Source organism: Ascidia mentula, chromosome 2 (genome assembly GCF_947561715.1).
Source record: "Ascidia mentula chromosome 2, kaAscMent1.1, whole genome shotgun sequence".
In the NCBI taxonomy this organism is placed as follows: domain Eukaryota; kingdom Metazoa; phylum Chordata; class Ascidiacea; order Phlebobranchia; family Ascidiidae; genus Ascidia; species Ascidia mentula.
Window position 1 is genome coordinate 15,258,572 of NC_138567.1, and position 18,186 is coordinate 15,276,757.

Here is an 18,186-nt window from a genome sequence, read left to right on the forward strand (position 1 = left end):
GCTTATGAAAGTGCATTTCACGCCCCTTTTTCTTTTCTCTGATGGGTTTCAAACCAAATAAGGGGCAGTTTCCAATGAGGATTATCACAACGGGGATTCCCCTTAGCAATACCTGTCCTCGGAGCCGTTGCGTTGCAAGACCATAGGCAGGCGTACGCCCAAAAAATAAAGGGGAATAGGAAAAAAAATGTGTGTTTTTGTGTTTCCTAATCTACTTCAAATACCCTCCTTGCAGCTTACTTGGGAAAATGTTTACTTGATCACTATCTTAATTTTCTGCCTTTTACAAGGTACAACAAACAGTTAACGAATATTGCTTTTATTGCTCTAGCTAGAATATAGATTCTAGAAAAAGGGGTCACCAAACAATAAGCCCCGCACCAGATTCGGCTCGCTGGATGTCCAACTCCAACAAAAAAGTTGTTTATACCGTACTGTTAAAAACATTTTCGAATTTTTGTTTTGTGTACGTCACAACATTGGGGTAATTTTTTATCTTGTTCAAGTGCTTTCTAACTCGCAATTACGAATGGTTGCTTTTGATCCCCTGTTTAAGGAAACCAGTTTGGTATAAAAAACAAGCTTGTCTGTAAGAGATAAACAAATTGCTTGCTGACAACTATAATTCTAGATTCTTGAACATAAAAGTAAATTTTGGTAATTGTTTGTTGTACCTTGCAAAATATGGTAAATTTGTGTGATTGTTTCTGGGTCCAGCGGCGTTATAGGTGAAGACAAGACTCTTGAAGAGCTTGCTTGATCTACCAAAAAAACAGAAAATGCCCCGCATTGCAAAACGATCATTATCCGACGTAGTCTTGCCGAGCAAAGAAAATGTTTACCTAATTGTTCCTGTGGTCGAAAGTTGTATTTGCCCCAGACTATTTCAGCATTGATGAAAATCGTTGAAACGAAGCAATGGAATCTAACGTTTGGGAAGAGGTAAAGTGTGATGATGTTGTTTTGTGAATTTCATTTTCAGCAGTAACTTTTGGTGGTAGATTAACTATCCGGAAAATCTTGCTGACTGTACAAACGATGAGCTGCGAGATTTAGTCATTGCATCAAAAAGGAAGATAAATGCTGTTAGTGAAAACCTTGCACAATCACAAGGAAAAGTAAATGATTTAACAAATAGGCTTGATCAAAAAGTCAGAGAAAGCAATACATTGTGGCAAGAGTTACATGAGAAATATATCTCAGCGCTTCTGGAATTAAAGGTATGAGGTGTATTTATTTTTTTGACAAAAAAATTTAGGCTATCTTATCCCATGCATTGAATGATCTTTTTAGACCCTCAAAAGAAAATCAAGCAATGAAAGTGAAACAGGTGTGTAGTATTGTGTAAAAGCTGCACATCTTATTTTATAGTGATGTAAAAGTTACTTTAAATGATTTTTTAATTCAGTTCCAAAACTGCCTCGAATTGCTGAGCCTGAATCAAGCAATACAGAGGTAGACAAATACAATTATAGTTCCTTAAAATTTGATCGTGTTAGATCGTATTTAACCAAAAATCAATTTACAATTTAAAGCTAGTAGATTTGTATGGGTGTTTTATTTTTGATAAAGTAAACACGATTCAAATTATTGCTTATTAAAATAACACCTGTTAAGTTTTTACTTTTGTTTAATACCAAATTTTTTGCAGAAATATGTCATTAACCAACCACAGCAAGTGACAATAGGTGATGTTTATAATGCAAACCAACAACAACATGTTGCAGACCACTCATCTGAAGGTAATGTTTTTCAAAAGAAAATTCCAAAAATTTTGCTTTATGTTTTGATTGGTTATATGTCTCTTTTAGTTTCCAAATTCAAGGAAAAATCAATTTCATTAGCTAAAGAGATTGCTGGAGAAATTCAGTTGCCTATTGAATTGCACAAAGCTGTAAAAGCAGTGTCTTTACAAATATCACGGGATATAAGAAAAGCTTCTTCTGTACAAACTGATGGCAGACATTATATCAGGCAAAGTGATCTGAAAAAGATGGTTTGTTGTCCAGCCGGAAACATACAAATTGATCAGATTTTTCAGTGTGCGTATGAGAATGCAACAGAAGAAAGTAAAAGGAGATGCACCACACTTGAAGCAAAAAAAAGCTTTATTGCCAAGCATGGCAATAGTGTGTTGGTTATAGGGCAAGCAGGCATTGGCAAAACAACCCTTACAAAAATTGTTGCCCAGATGGCTGTAGATAAACAGATTTTTTCAGAAATGGAGCTTGTCTTATATGTTCGCTTGAGCAAAGTAGATTTTGAAACAAATGGTAATTTAATTCAGTTGATAACCACAAAAGGTTTGTTGGACAGTACTGCCTTGACAACAGAGGAAATTCTGGCTTTAATTAAAGATAACTCCAAAGTTTTGGTTATCTTTGATGGCGTGGATGAGGCAAAAGTAGATGATTTGTCTGAAGTTGCACCTACTTGTTCACATGATGATGTTACAAAGCCCAGTATACTTGTAAGAAACCTTATGTCTGGCGATTTGTTGCCCAATGCTAAAATACTTTGGACATGTCGACCGAGACAAGCTTATGAATTGCATGAATCTCACCGCCCTCACACCATTCTACAGATTTTAGGACTGGCTAGGGATGCACAGGAAGATTTAGGAAATCAAATATGCCAAGAAAACTGGCCCCGAATAAAGAAGCATCTCTTATGTCATCCTGACATTTTTTCTTCATGCTATGTTCCAGCCATATGTATCATAACAATGGCAGCACTAAACCTTGGGTTACAGGATGAGCTAGTCACCGAGTCATCACTTCAAAGCATTACAGAAGTGTTGGTATATGCTCTAGCATGTTATACCAGATCGGACCATATGAGAGGAAAAGTCTGCGATCTTTTGAAAGTAGCAAAACTGGCATGGAATGGGTTCATCAACAAAAATTACGTTTTCACTGAAGCAGATTTTCTTGAAGCAAATTTGGATGAAGAAGCTTTCCAGGCATTTCTTATTACTTATGTTGATCCCACTGTTTGTCTAAAGTTCAAACTTTTGGAGGGCGACAAATGCAGCTCTTTTTCGCATCTAATGTGGCAAGAAATCCTTGCAGCAGTGCACTTCATATTTTCTGTGCCAATTGATGAATTCCATAGACATCTAACCAGCATGGGTGTCAGTCACTGGGAAGTAGTGTCCAAGTTTGTGTTTGGTCTTTGTAACAGAGGCACAAGACAACAGCTCACACCCCTGATGCCATCGTCGCTGGTAACTCTTAACCAGTTGTCTTCCAAAAAAGATACCTTGCAGGCATTCGTTGTTGAATACGGATCAAATATTCAATCTTCAAACACTACAGAGCAATGTGCAAAGCTGTTACAGGTTTCTGCTTGGCTAAGGGAAGTCAACTGTCCAGAAATTTCTAAGGCTACCATACAGAAACTCCCAGAAGAATTACATCTCAGTGGGACATTTTTTCCCACTGATGCTATGTGCATATCTTATCTACTTGACTTTCCAGATAAAAATTGGAAAATTTACATCAACAATATAGTCTTTGCTGCAGACAGCTGCAGCATTTTGTTCAATGCAATCAAAAGGAACAAGTGTAAGGTAAAGAGTTTAAATCTACATAGAATGCATAAAAAAGACTCTAATATTCATTTCATTGCAGACTCCTATGCTCTATCTTGGATTTAATGAACTGGAAAACAGTGTGGTTAATACAATATCTGAATCACTCAATGGAACTGATAAACTTTGGATGGTCAACTGTTCTATGACTGCCACAAGTATGCAAGCTTTACAAACTGGAATTCAAGGGCTGGAAAGACAAGTAGGTTTAGATTTTATTTGGCTTGAAAGGAAATATTAACAATAACATTTTAGATGAAGTTCTTGTTTCTCAATAACAATCCAATTGGAGATGCAGGAGCTACAGCCTTGTCTTGTTGTCTGTGGAACTTGCAAGTTCTGAACTTGAATGGTTGCAATGTCACCACTATTGGTGTGGAATCTTTGTGTGGTGCAATAAAACACCTCACTCACAAAGTAATATCAGTCTGTTATTTGTTTTTTGTGTTTCGTTGTAAATGATTAGTTGTTGCAGATTCAACTGAACCTTAGAAACAATAATGTTGGCGACAGTGGAGTTGTTGCACTTGCAGATTGCATATCCTGTATATACTATCTTGATATCAACAACTGCAAAATATCAGGAAGTGGGATTGTCATGTTTGCTACAGCTTTGGACACTCTTGATGAACCTGTGAGTGCAAAATCAACATATTAAAGGGTGTTTAGAAGTTGTTTGGTTTGTATAGTTACTTCAAATAAGCTTCCTCAGGCTGATATCAAGTTTACTGTGAAAGTTGCGGTCATGCAGTGTAAATTTAGTCTTGGTTTGGAGGGACACTTTTACATTGTTATATAAATGAATATCTTTAAAATTATTTGCTTTTGAAGTTATTATTGCGCTTGTCTGTTAGATGGTTTTTGCACAGAACTGCTAACGTCATGATTTTAGATGGAATTGATTAACATGGGAAACAATGCAATTGGAGACCAGGGAGTTTATGCCCTGAGCAAATATTTGACCAAGGTGAAAGAGCTTTGGATAAAAGATGGTGGCATCACTGAAACGGGCGTCGAACAAATGACGAAATGCCATAGTGAACTTCAGGGAAAGGCAAGAAATTGTAAAATATTTGAAATCCTTTTTCATAATTTAATCCTTTTTAACAGAAGCCCAAAGTGTACTTGGGTCAAATACCTGGGCTGGATAAACCTTACGTGGATCTTTTCTAAAGTCGTTGATTGTATATATCATCTTCTTTATGATGTCTGTGGACTTGCATCTGAAATGTATCGTGTAGTAGCGAATATTCAAACACTGTGTTAGCCTGCTTTAATCTTACCATATTAATACGCATGTGTGTTTACATATTTTTGTGAGTGGTATTTTGAAATTTGTCATCGCATTTTAGTGAATTTTCTCGTTAGAGACAAAAGTTTTTCTTTTTTACATGTATTTGCATAGCATTGCCCTTTTCATCTCCTACTTCGTGTCGATATCAAAGCCCCATTGAGTTTCAAAAGTGGTCTGCCATATGCCTGGTGACGGTTTCGCTTGTTTCCCCAAAACAATTGCTCAAGTTTATGACTGAATGGACTGTTTTTGCTCCATGGAAAAAATATTGCAGCGACCCTTAGACGATGTTAGGTTTTGTAAAACTTAATGTGCTATGGGGGTATAACAGCCAAGCAAATAAAATTGTCACTTAACACTTGAAAATAACATCGCTAAATTGACTTTGTGCAAAAACCATTTTATTACTACTTTATACAATTTATTCAAATTACAATTACAGAGTTGGTCACTAGATGGGGGTATTAATGACCAGTGGGAAGTGACGGTTATTAGTCACATGGTGGACAAAAAATTAGTCGGGGTGGGTACGAATCACATGTAATAAACGTGTTGGTTTCGGGTGGAATTGTCCTGTCTTGACCGTAACAGCAACAATAGACTCGAACAGGCATGTGTAGTGTAACACCTTCTTTTTGGGCCAATGCTTTACTACTTACAACAAATAAAAATTTAGCAATGTAGGCTATACATAATTAAAAAGTGATTTTAATAATTAAGCTCACGGTATACCGTATATATTTTACCGTATACAAAATATATTTTATAATTCGGCCATATTAAACAAAAAATTATATTAAACCTTGAATTATTACAACCAACTGAAAAATTTAAAGATGTGTGGCCCATAGAACTTATTTCTACGACTGTGGGGCGTTTCAGTTCAGAACTAAGAAGTGTAGATTTTCTTCTTTTTATAATTTGTATCTGTTTTATGGGGAGCGGCTGATACACATTGACAATTCTATCATGTGGGAACTTATATAGAAAACTTTGTTGTTCAACCATTTAACAAACATGCGTTATATACCAGGGTCGGATTCAGGATGGTTTTTATTTATTTCGAACTTTTATTTATTTCAAATGATGCACTCTAGTTGATTCGATCAAGACATTTAGAAACAAAGTTGACGCAAAACAAATACAATGCAAGACGTCATCTTTTTGGGAGCTTCAAGCGACTCGTTCTTCGTATTATTAACAAGCGTAGGCGAATAGACAGACAGCCACATGAGCTCTTTCTGATATTTTTGACTTCACAACACGTTTGGGTCTTACACACATATGTAGCATATTAGCTTTAACGTTGACACCCTAGAACAGTGGATTTTCATGGGTTCGATTTTTGCTTGTAACTCCATTGTTTGAAAAAGATATGCATTGCTCAATTGGCACTCTCTTTCAATACAGACCTCAGGTATATTTTCGATGCACTTATATATCAAAACAAACTGTTAGGATTTTGTGCCAGTTACTTCAGTATGTTTTTCGTCCGGTATTAGGAAAAACCGAAAACTTTTATTGCTCTTTTTTGTGGTAGTGAGCATTAAGTGATAACGAGATTAAAAAGCCGACACAGGACCGAACACCCGAATTTTATCAATTTCATGGTTTCCGATTGCTGATAAGTAAAGATCAGTTGAATGTATTTCTATCGCCATATCGCAAGACTTTGAAGCAAACAGTTGGGAGGGGACCTGTTGATATCATTCTGATCTGTTTTGAAGAATGTTTCACTGACTTCTTTTGATTAAAGCACTCGACGGCGAATAAAACTCGGAAGAAAGTTGTGACAACAGACTCGCGTAGAAACATATACAAACTGATGTGATTTGATGTGATTAGTTTCCGTAGCTTCATGCGACTCCCACACTTTGTTTATCATTCTTTAATCCTACGAAGCGCAAGCTACACAGGCCGACAGTGGTATGATGAACTCTCACTGGTTTATTTGATCTTACAAAACATATCAGTCTTACAAACTGATGCAAGTATTAACCTACTGTGACGTAAACATTGCAAACTTGTGTTTTCTGGAACCAATACAGTTTAGATGACAAAATTTTGATACATAAGCTTCTGCAAGCACTCTCAGTAAACAAGATATAGTTGCTGGCCCAACAGGCCTGTGGAAATTATAGGGTTAACCATGCAAGTAAAACGGGCATTGAGAACTGTTGGCTAATAACAAACATTGTACCACGATTGGACATTATTGTTACGGTGGTTAGTAAAAGCCACATGAGCAAGCACAACAGTTATTTTTATTGGTTGCTTGCAGATAGCAACACACATTAAATGCTTGTTGTATGTTTTCAAATTGCAGAATTTTTATTACTGCAAAACCTATAAGGGATCGCAAAAAAAATTAATCCTGTCAAAAAGAGGTCGTAAACGTTAAGTTGGGAAGCCTTGTGGTAAATGTTAAAAGTTTTGCAAACATCGACACGAAACAAATACAAAGCAAGTCATGATTGGTTGGAGCTTTAAGCGACTCCCACGTTGTGTTTATCATTCAGCACATTACCAAGCGTAGGCAAAGGCATTAGTATTTAACCGTAAACAAAAATACAATTGCATTGCCTCGAGCGTTGTTACCTACTTGCATGTTGTTTCTTGTTTCAAACGAACAAACCAACCAGGCCTAAACGCATGCAGAATTTAGGATCAATGCGTGAAGTTGATGGCCTGTAACAGCATTCAAGGAAGATTTAATTTTAACAGGTGATCGAAATAAAGACAAGTTTCTTCTATTCTGTTTCAGTGGCTATAACTGGGTTAAGTTCATTTGGTCGAGATCTTTCGAAAAAGTGGACGAGTTCACAATGGCTTTGGTCCGAGGTTTCCAAGCACTTCGTTTAACACCAACTGTGCTTAACACCCTTAAGCACTCTAGATCTACATCCAATCTTACCATTTTGTTGAAATCCAGGAACCTCAAACCAATTGTAAGTTTCTGCCAAGAGATCAATCTTAAGCTTCCGCATAAGCACCATTTTAATTATATTGTGTTTTCAGATACCGGTGATTCGAAAACTATCAACGGAAAACGCAACACCCATGGGTGCAGTCCTGATTCCGGTGATTACCATGGTCATTGGAGGCATACCGGGCTATTTTTCGTCGTGTTCGGTTTGGGGTCGATAATAGTTCATTTATATGTTTACGTCGATCAGCAACGACATGAAGCAAAAACCGACGACATTCACGCAAAACTTGAGTTTGTTAATGATCAGGTAAATCAACAATTTTGGTTTCAACAAATCGGGCTGAAATTCGCGTTATTTTTAGATTCAAAACTTGTACGGGCCTTTGTATGGAAACCGCCTAGAAGAAAAATTAACTTTTGATGGTGTAGTGGGCGATCAAAAAAGCCTGACAGCTTACCTGAAAACGGCTAAAGAAGATAAAAACAAAGATATGATTGACAAGTGGCGACAGTTTGTTTGGGAAACACTTTATCCACTTGATAAGAAGGTAAATATATTCATAAAGCGACTATACGCAAATACCTCGGTGCTTAAAAAGATATATGTGTGATAAAAAGAAATTCTATGAAAGGAAGCGTACCCCAGGAAAATTTGTGCAATGTTGCTCCAATGAAGCAACATTGTGTCAGTGTGTGTTTGATTAAAATTTGTTTTGGTGATGCTGTTTATTTTAAAATAGGCAAAGGAACTCATTCTCCAAAACGTTCATTTAATTGAAGGTGAATTTCCGGAGGAGTTCGTCACATTTTTGAGGCACTATGGAATACTTGGCTATGTGGTTCAGGTGTTGTATAGCCTGTGCTGTTCTTTAAGGCAGGGCATAGAAAAACAATATGACAACCAGGCTTTGAAAATTACAAAAAAGGCCTTTGTTATATAGACCCCATATCAGTATTAAATCCCCAAAATCAAATTAACTGATGACAGCATGAGTTCTTGTCGAAACGTTTTTCAAACATGACATTCTCAAATTTTAAAGGTTATTGGCGTTAATACACATACGGCGTGATTTGCTTTTTTGCCCAAAACAATTCCTGTGGCTCGTGACCCATGAAGGTTCACTAGTACTATTTAGCTGCATTGGACAAAAGTAGCAGAAATCTGAGGATGTTCTATAAGACAGCAGAAACAAGCCCAGGGGGCTGCAAAAACAACTTTCTTGTGGCAACGTTTCTCGCCATAGCATAGAAACGGGTAGGGGCATTAAATTGTAAGTTGGATGAGGTTTTTGTGACTCATATTTTCACTAATCAACTTTTGCAGTCTTTTTTGCCAAAATAATGTCCGACCACAGGGTGAAATTCCTCCTGGGGGCGCTGTAAGCAACCATTCTGCAACAAATTTTGACCTGAATGCGTAAGTACAAGGTGGACCTAACATGAAATGACTAATGATGGTATTTTTTGTACAATCCCTTGAACATTTTGATCCTTTTGCAACTAACTTTTTGACAACACCCAACACCAACTGACTAGACGGCGATTCCCCAAGCAAAACTGTTTTAGTAGAAACGCCGAAATGCGGTCTATAGACACTATAACCGCCGAAAGACTGTCGGGGGTGCGATTAAATTTCATTAGTTAGCTTATTTTTGTCTTTAGGTGCAACACGCTTTCAGGCAAGTTGGGGAGCTTTATAAGTTCAATATTCTTTGCGAACATTCTACTGCTATTGCAATTTCAAGATTTATGTTATTAAATTATGGGTTGTTAAAGTCAAATCTAGAGTGCGTGTTTTTTGCGTTTTAACAAAGCTGTTGTTACATAGAGATGGAGCAAAGAAAACGGAAAAGTCAAAAAATCCAATGGTGAATTTTACGAAGAAGATTATAATGAAAGAGCAAATGCTTCTGGTGAGCAGGGACTCGATGCTGTGTTGGAACATGTGAAAACAAAACTGAAAGTGTTGAAAGATAGGCAATCCTACTTGCATGATAAGTTGTATTCTGGTACCTTACAAAATGACGAAACGTATTTTGCCCGTTAAAAGCACATTCCTAATTGTGTGTCTATCTTTTGGTTAAATCAGTGCAATTTTTTGTTGGTTTGGGTGGTGTTGGTTAAACTTTGGTTTTGTGTGTGTTTCCAAAATCTGCCTTATATCGCAATGTATAGTAACCCGAACAAACTTGGTACCCAGATGACTAATAAAATAATGCAGTGGATGAGTGCTGGTGAAGAATTAGATGTATCCCAACTCCGCTGCCTATAGTCGTGCACTGCATGCGCACCTTGATAATTCGACTCACTGCAAAGGCTATCCCAACTTTATTACCCGATTAAACACAACTTCATCAAGCTTAAAAAGAATAACTTTGCGAGAACGAACAATTTGCTGCAAACGCAAACGAACTGAGCAGAAATACCAGAAGTGGTTAAAGGAGCTGATTAGCCTACTCGCTTCACAATAATCTGTAGGAACATTTTGCTATACAGATTTATGGTTTTGCATGTTCTTTCATAATCTTCTAGTGCAAGCTGCAGACAGGGTGTGTACACGCACTGTTTCGACCTGTAAGGTCTCATCAGTGCAGCTGTTGAGTGGCACTGTGCTAGCTTTCACACTAGCAGGCACACTAGTCTCCACTTTGTGGTACCTTTCGGTCAACGTCGATCTGCAGGGTACCCTATACTAGGTACCGAACAACAGAGACGACGAACCACTGTAGAGCGCACTATGGCCAAACGGAAATGCTTGGTAACCGCTTTTTTGCACATATATTACATTGGTGTTTTTTGCCTTTTGCACTATCGGTTACCAAGCAGTTCCGTTTGGCCATAGTGCGCTCCACAGTGGTTCGTCGTCTCTGTTGTTCGGTACCTAGTACAGGGTACCCTGCAGATCGACGTTGACCGAAAGGTACCACAAAGTGGAGACTAGTGTGCCTGCTAGTGTGAAAGCTAGCACAGTGCCACTCAACAGCTGCACTGATGAGACCTTACAGGTCGAAACAGTGCGTGTAGACACCCTGTCTGCAGCTTTGCAATATTATGGCTTTTTTGCACTTATAGTGGAAATTTTCGACAATTAATTTACTTTCAGAAATTATACCTAGTAATTGACCAATAAATTCCTTCTGGAGAGTCAAAAGGCGCTGCGTTGATTTGTTACACACTTCATCTGATGCACTGCAGATTGCAAAAGTCATACAAAATTTAAAGTAGCCTTGAAGCTGTACAACGTTTCTGAAAACTGCCCGGATACGTAAGAAGTAATAAAGAGGCCCTATATAAAGGGCCTGCGATCTTGTCTTGCTATGCAAAAGCTTAGTATAACTTCTACGATGTGTGATTACGGTGGTGGAGATCCTCTACGTAAGTGAAGGTCGGCTGACAAGTTGTGTGCTTGCGCACCAGTGTACCTTGGCCACAACATACCCTGTGAAACCACTGAGCTCCTGTAGCTTAGTTGGCAGAGCGTTGGGACAGGGTAGCCTAGGGTTATGAGTTCAAACTTCACCGGGAGCTTGATTGTTCAGATCTCGCTCCGACATGTCGGGCTGATCCACCTTGGCTGCAATGCCTTGGCTGCGAAGCCCGTGAACTATATGAAGTTATAATGAGGTTATGCGAGCTAAATAAACCTTGGTAGTTTTTAAGTTTTTTTACTTGAGCAAATTGTTTGGGTGATTCGTATTCTCTCTGACCCTACTGTAGCCGATTTAAGGCAAAATTACGCGTTAGTTCAATGTGATCAAGTTTTTGTTTTTAATTCATTATTAACAATACAATTCGTTCTCATTAGCTACGTCGCTTCGTTGCATGCAATACTGTTCAGCTAAAAACACAAGTTAAGGTTTGATATTGGAGAAAAGACTTTTGTTATATACTTTTCGGTCGTCTTTGTCATGAAGTGTAAAGAGAGCATTCCAAAAAACTTCTCCTATCTTTTGTTTATTGTTGTGATGACGGAGTTCTTCAGCATTCTTGTCGAGACACCAAGAAGCGAATTATCTGACATAATTAAACACACAAATCCCGAAATCAATTGTATCGTCGATAGTCATTGAAAATCCCGAAATCCATGATTTGTCGTGCACAATAGAGGAAACGTCAAAATGCGACTACAGGAATCAGCCAGTGCAAATCGATGACCGACGAATCTGACGTAAACAAAGATCTTACACTGGTGCTGGTCGTCTTTTCCTCCTTTTTGGAGTTCTTGGAATGTAATTGCATGCACAATTTCAGGAATGCAGCATTTGGCATTGTTTCCTGTGAGAAAAAACTTGCCCCGAGTGATGATCGAATTTACGCGCTGCCTAATGCGCCATCGAGGCTAGTTCAATTAATAAGAACAATCCTGTACTTTTTCCAGTACTTTACGTAAAGACAACCATTTTGCTTTACTATCGCTTTATTCGGTTTAAATTATTCAAATAATGACAGAGAGCCTTTTCCAATTTGCTAAAATCACGGTAATCTTACCGACATTTGCAATGAACAACAATGTGTTTTTCGTATTCCTTTCATGGGTGCGCGAAGGTTGATTTGAAAACCAAAACTGCTACAGGAGTTGAATTTTCTATCAAAGGATCTGTTTCACGGAAAAGTGGACCACGAACCACAATTAGAATTTTTTGAAATAGCTGGTGCATTAAATACATCAGAAATGATTTGTTTATAAATTTCTTGCGTGTACAAACAACTTTGCCAACTAAAAAAAAACCGTCTAAATAAAAAAAAAATACAATGCGTAAACGAGAAAGGATGAAGGAACTATTGGTTTTTTGACCGGCATTATCAATTTTGTCAAAAGTTTAGGTTGTCTTCTTTAACTATTTCAGTGTGCTGTGATTCGATAAAGACGTTATCGTTTTCTCGGACGCGACCCTGATTAACAACTTATATAACATGGAACTTCCTTGTGTTTCCAAGAATAACTGATCACTATCTTCTTTTTTGCTTACTAAACAGACTAAAAATATTAAGGCACATAAACTTTAGAACAGTGATTCTAAACCGGTGGAAAATTAAAGGGCTGTAGGTTAGTAATTAGTCGGCAACGAAATATACAAAAGTAGTTGAAAGAGAAAAGTTATTTTCCGTATTCACGGTGTGTCGTACACTCATTGGCAATTGGTCACGTGATGCGGTAAAAATGCAATACTTTAAATCTACATATCAAAATTTTAGCACTAGTTGGAAATACGGTTTGAAAGAGGAATATCAGAACAATAAAGAACCACTGGTTAAGAATATCGGATTTAAATATGAACAAGTCGCATTGCTGCAAAGTTTATTACTGATTTGGGAGCGTTTTTTTACACCAACCCAAATAAAGTTCAGCCAAAATTGGTAAAAGCCATTCAGATCTAAAAGTGGCATTAATTGACCTGTCACCATCCTGGGTTGTTTTTTTTTGCAGAATTACTTGTGGCAATTGTAAGTCAACTATACATATACAATTTGGGACAAAAGAGACAGAGTGTATACGCTTATATATAACAAGAATTCGTTTTTAAAGTGCATATGACACGGTCATGGCAACTTTGCGTAAAACTGAAGGTACATCTACAACAAACATATGTAGAAAACGGCAAGAAAAGTAGCTGCGACCAAACATCGTAAACCTTTTTCGCTGAGGCGAAATTGACATCACACAGGGCGCTCGCATCGAAAAAATGCATTGTACACAAAGAAGAAGCCGCCTTATATCGAATAGTTTCAAACATAGGAGAATCCACAGATTACGTTACCTCGAAGGTCTGGACAAGGTGTTACATCACACAAAAATATGTCACTGTGACGTCACAAACCAAAGGCTTATTTGTCCCTGGTTAACGGACGACCAAAGGGTATAGCTGCAACGTCATTACTCTGTACTTCGATAAGACGGGGATGGTGCGTTTCAATGCTCAGTGACATTGCATGACGTCATTTTAGGTGTGATGTCATAACTTTAACTTCACCTTTGTGTTGACTTTAATTTGATGATTCCAACATTTCTAGTTACGAACTATATTGCGAAAAATACATTAGTGGTTGATTGTGGCAAATTAATCAATTCATTTATGATGTGAACTCGTAGGCAACGCTACTGACGGACAAAAAGTGGCAGTATGACAGAATAACAGTGTTACGTTGCATAATCAGCTAATTTGGTCGGTTTTTTGGAGGTCTTTGCCAGCTTTAAAATTTAATCAACCTACTTCTATCTTTTGCTGTGAATGGACAAAACGACACCCTGTCCCAGTAACTGTTTTATTATTACACAACTAAATAAGCCATATTAGGTCGAAACAGCGGCCATCTGTCTTCAGCTCAAATTAACATCAAAATATGTTTGTTGTTTGTTGCAATGCTTGCGCATAAGGCTGGCTACCAGCACTCGCACGACCAAAGCGCCTTTTATGACGTCACGCAACAATAATCTCACTTTCGCACGCAGCGGTAAAAATGCGACTTTGATCAGCTGTATCTCAGAAACAAGTCGCTGTATCACCCTACTTTTTCGCCAAAAATGTTTCAAAGTTATGAACATCTCTTAGTAATAATTAACATGTTTTATTTTTCCGTGTCACCTGCACTTTAAAGGTCAAGCAGTTTCATGTGGAAATAAAATCGTACAGCAAACGCGCACACAATATTAAAACGATGCACCAGTGATTCGCGATGCATACCATTTGTGAACCTTTGGTATAATAAATGCAAATAATCATTTTCGACCGTAGCTACTGAACCCCTCCCTGATGACATTTTAATTTTAATGATTCCTATTTTTACATTAACTCTGCAGCCAAACAAAAAGTTAATCAAACAGGTCTTTTGGTAAACCGACGAGGTCATGAACTGTGCAGAGGTTATATGCTACGCAAGTCTGTCGAAATACGGCTCAACAATAGGACATGCCTTCAATGTACCAGTGCTTCTTTAACTAGCTTTTCATACTTCGGTGGTACAAAAATGTGTGTATAAACGTATAATGTCCAAATATTTTGCTCCCCCACTTCATTACATTTGAGCCTAATTACGTCGACAATTAAAAATATGCTATTGCACCATATGACGTCAGTCAAGCAGTAGCCTAATGAGTAAAATACGTTAATGAAGCCGCCAAAATTAGCTTCTCACCGAAGTCGAAAAAGTCCAAGTCGATTTATAACAGTTTGTTTTTCTGCTGCCCTGCCTATGTATGGTCAAATACCGGTGTGGTCAAAAATAATTAAACGAGTAAAAAAAGAACCACTTGCTTGAGATTGCCCATTGTATGTTCAATGAGAGCTACAGACGGGGTGCACACACTGTTTCGACCTGTAAGTTCTCATCAGTGCGGCTGTTGATTATTATGTTTTTTGCCCACTGCATATTTAGCTACGCACGTACAGCAACACGGCCATATACTTGGCCTAGTCGAGGATACATCATAACAAAAAGCGACAAGAAGACAACGCTTATTAAGTTTGAGGCAAAATATTCAGGTCGTAAAATAAAATAAAAAAGAGTCTGGATAAAATAATAAAAAATTTTGGCAGTTTTAAGAGCTTTAAAGCCTAAAACTCATTTGATGACTTAAATCCATGACATCCGTGTTTAAAAGCTTGGGAACTACTCACAGCGGGTGCCCTGGTGCAAGTTTGGAAGTAGTAATTAAGTGATGAATTTAACATGGAAAGTTGTTTTGATTATTTTGTTTCAGTACAGCGGTTGGGTTTTGTCGAGAGTCTTTTTGTAAAACAAAGTTTGTACAAAATGGCTTTGGTTCGATTTTTTCAGACAGTGCGTGTAATTTCAACGGTTCGAAAACAAATCCTGGATCCTCCATTTAGCACGCTTATCCATAGACCCTCGAGCATTTTGGGTCAATCTAGGAAACTTAACCCAAATGTTAGTTTATGAAAAATTCTATTTGTGTACCTTTCTTTTGATGTTTTTGCTTTAATTTTGCCTTGTCTGTTTAGCTTCAGTCATATCGAAATATATCAACAGGAAACCTTTTCAAACCCATTATTCAATTCGCACAAAGTTTCTTCAGACAGAGACGCGAAGCAAAAACCAACGATATTCGCACAAAAATAGAATTGGTCAATGAACAGGTGAATTTCAATATATTTTTGAACATCTTGGCAAGACAGTCGCATTATTTTCAGATTCAACACTTGTACGGGCCTTTGTACGGAAACCGTCTTGTGGAAAAACTAGTTTTTAATGGTGTTGTGGGTTTTCAAAAAAGCCTGACAGCTTACCTGAAAAATGCTAAGGAAAATAGCGACAATGAAATGATTTACAAGTGGCGGCAGTTTGTTTGGGAAACACTTTATCCACTTGATACAAAGGTAAGCTAAATGTAAAACCAATGAAAATCTCCAGGTGCTCCATGTCATTTTTTCTATCAGAACTTGATCTTTATTAAACAGTGTTATCATCCTTAAAAGGACACTAGCCTCAACAATTAGTAAGTTTACGTGCGGAAGTATATACCCCATAATAATAAAAATATTAGAATCTTACTTTTTAGCACTACAGCGTTATATACATATTTTAAGAAACCTCTTGCTTTTTGAACCCCATGGCTACTCAAACTAAGTTATAACTTTTAGCTTTTTGGATCGTAGAACAAAATAATGAGAGGCGCTCCTTCAAAGCTGTGCGGTTATGCAAAAGGCCTGTCAGCTTGAACGCAGTTTTTATACTTTTTTTATTTTTCTCTTAAATCTTACATGTGGGTTTGGAAATATTTGTGTTGTTTGCAACAGTGATGTGGTTGATGTGGTAACGCAGTGTATTTTGATTAAAGGCCAAAAATCTCATCCTCAAAAATGCCCACTTGATTGAAGGCCAGTTCCCCGAAGAGTTTAATACCTTTCTACGGCACTATGGAAAACTTTGCTTTGTTGTTCAGGTATTGTATGCTGTTATTTGAAAACTAGGGTTTAGATTGATAACAGTGTGTTGATACTGCGAGAAAATGAAGTTGATAATTCGTCTGGTTTAATGTATTGTTTCCTGTCGCTCATGAACGACAGTGACCAGCTATCACACAACTTTAAAAAAAATATATAAATGTAAGGTTAATTAATCTTCAATCTTGTTTTAAACAACTTTCCACTACGAATGCAACAAGGAAAATTAAGCAGGGCTGCACAACATTAGGAACAAGTACAAAATTTGAAAATGACGCTCAGGGCTATCCCGTTATTTGCCAACGTGCTTTGTGTGAAACATCACCATCAGTCTTGGGAGACATCGTCTCAAACAAAACGTCATACAATTTCTGACATAGCTTATACATAAGTTGTTCACTTGTAAAATAAAACAATGATAACTGAAGTCATATAGCGCCCTGCATTCGAGTTTAACCAAAATAAATGTTGCAGAACTGGAGCAAAGAACACGGGAAACTGATAAAAAAGACCAATGGTGATTTTTTAGCGGAGGGGTTTCTAGAGAGAACAAATGCATCTGGTGAGAAGGGGCTCGATGATGTTTTGGAACACGTAAAAACAAAGTTGGAAGACTTAAAGAAAAACCAAACAAACTTATATGATCAGTTGTATTCAGATTCTCGAAAAATGATGCCATAGAACAGCTATAATCTGCAAGTTAGCATAAATATTACTTTTCTGGACATGTCCCCATAATATGATTTGTCCCGACCAAAACGCATAGTTTTTAATGTTAGATTAATTATTTGAAAGAAACGTGTCCGTATCTCGTCATTTGCCCCTGTACGAATTTGGAGATGCGTTTTTTGGTTCAAGTAAAAGTTTGAACAAATTATGTTTTTAAATGCAAAGATGGCGAGTATAAGTATAATTCATATTCATTTTCTCGTCTTTTTCTGTTTCTCGTCTTATCCTCTGACCCCAGACGAATAATTCCTTATTGTGTGTTTGCAGTATTTTTTTGGGTTGACAATTAGACACTATTTTGAAACAATCTTCTGAAAAAATGAAAACAATTGTTTTTCTTTATTTCATGATTGCCACTGACATAATTACACTTACATCTTGTTCCTAAAAATACGGACGGTTTGGATTTTTGCTGCAGCTACCTAGTCTAATGCTGTTACTCAATACCCAGTGCTTGTTTCGCTCAATCCCATTTTCGTGTATAAATCCAAACGACAAAGCACAATTCCAAGTCCGATTCGGTGTCCATATCCGAAATCGACCGAATATTTAAATGTATCTAGACTGTACTGTCTGACCGAATCCAAATATTCGACACATATACAACCACATAAACTGAAGTGAGAAATTCGGCTTGTTATAATTCGACACCTTTTAAAGTTTTGTTTCAACTTGGTGTTTTGAAACTGCTTTCTATTCTTTTACATTTACACCCCGTCTTTCTGACGCCATCGCTAGT

General features: G+C 37.4%; 3 protein-coding genes across 3 annotated transcripts; all 3 read left to right on the top strand.

The window, feature by feature from the left end:
- The first annotated feature begins 738 nt into the window (after nucleotides 1–738).
- On the top strand, nucleotides 739–5,120 carry LOC145888864 (NACHT, LRR and PYD domains-containing protein 3-like). The gene is made up of 11 exons (XM_082979732.1): nucleotides 739–942; nucleotides 1,002–1,220; nucleotides 1,294–1,330; nucleotides 1,409–1,455; nucleotides 1,652–1,742; nucleotides 1,812–3,571; nucleotides 3,633–3,794; nucleotides 3,848–4,009; nucleotides 4,068–4,226; nucleotides 4,485–4,646; nucleotides 4,703–5,120. The coding sequence occupies exons 1-11, from the start codon at nucleotides 919–921 to the stop codon at nucleotides 4,763–4,765; spliced, it is 2,886 nt and encodes a 961-aa protein (XP_082835858.1). The 5' UTR covers nucleotides 739–918; the 3' UTR covers nucleotides 4,766–5,120.
- Nucleotides 5,121–7,711: 2,591 nt separating this feature from the next.
- On the top strand, nucleotides 7,712–8,868 carry LOC145890243 (uncharacterized). Its single transcript, XM_082981264.1, has 5 exons — nucleotides 7,712–7,720; nucleotides 7,783–7,834; nucleotides 7,905–8,122; nucleotides 8,178–8,363; nucleotides 8,596–8,868. Exons 1-5 carry the CDS (start codon nucleotides 7,712–7,714, stop codon nucleotides 8,626–8,628), a joined length of 498 nt encoding a protein of 165 aa, XP_082837390.1. The 3' UTR covers nucleotides 8,629–8,868.
- A 7,152-nt stretch (nucleotides 8,869–16,020) lies between these two features.
- LOC145889821 (uncharacterized) lies at nucleotides 16,021–17,953 on the top strand. The gene is made up of 3 exons (XM_082980857.1): nucleotides 16,021–16,151; nucleotides 16,613–16,717; nucleotides 17,193–17,953. The coding sequence occupies exons 1-3, from the start codon at nucleotides 16,095–16,097 to the stop codon at nucleotides 17,397–17,399; spliced, it is 369 nt and encodes a 122-aa protein (XP_082836983.1). The 5' UTR covers nucleotides 16,021–16,094; the 3' UTR covers nucleotides 17,400–17,953.
- The last annotated feature ends 233 nt before the right edge of the window (nucleotides 17,954–18,186 follow it).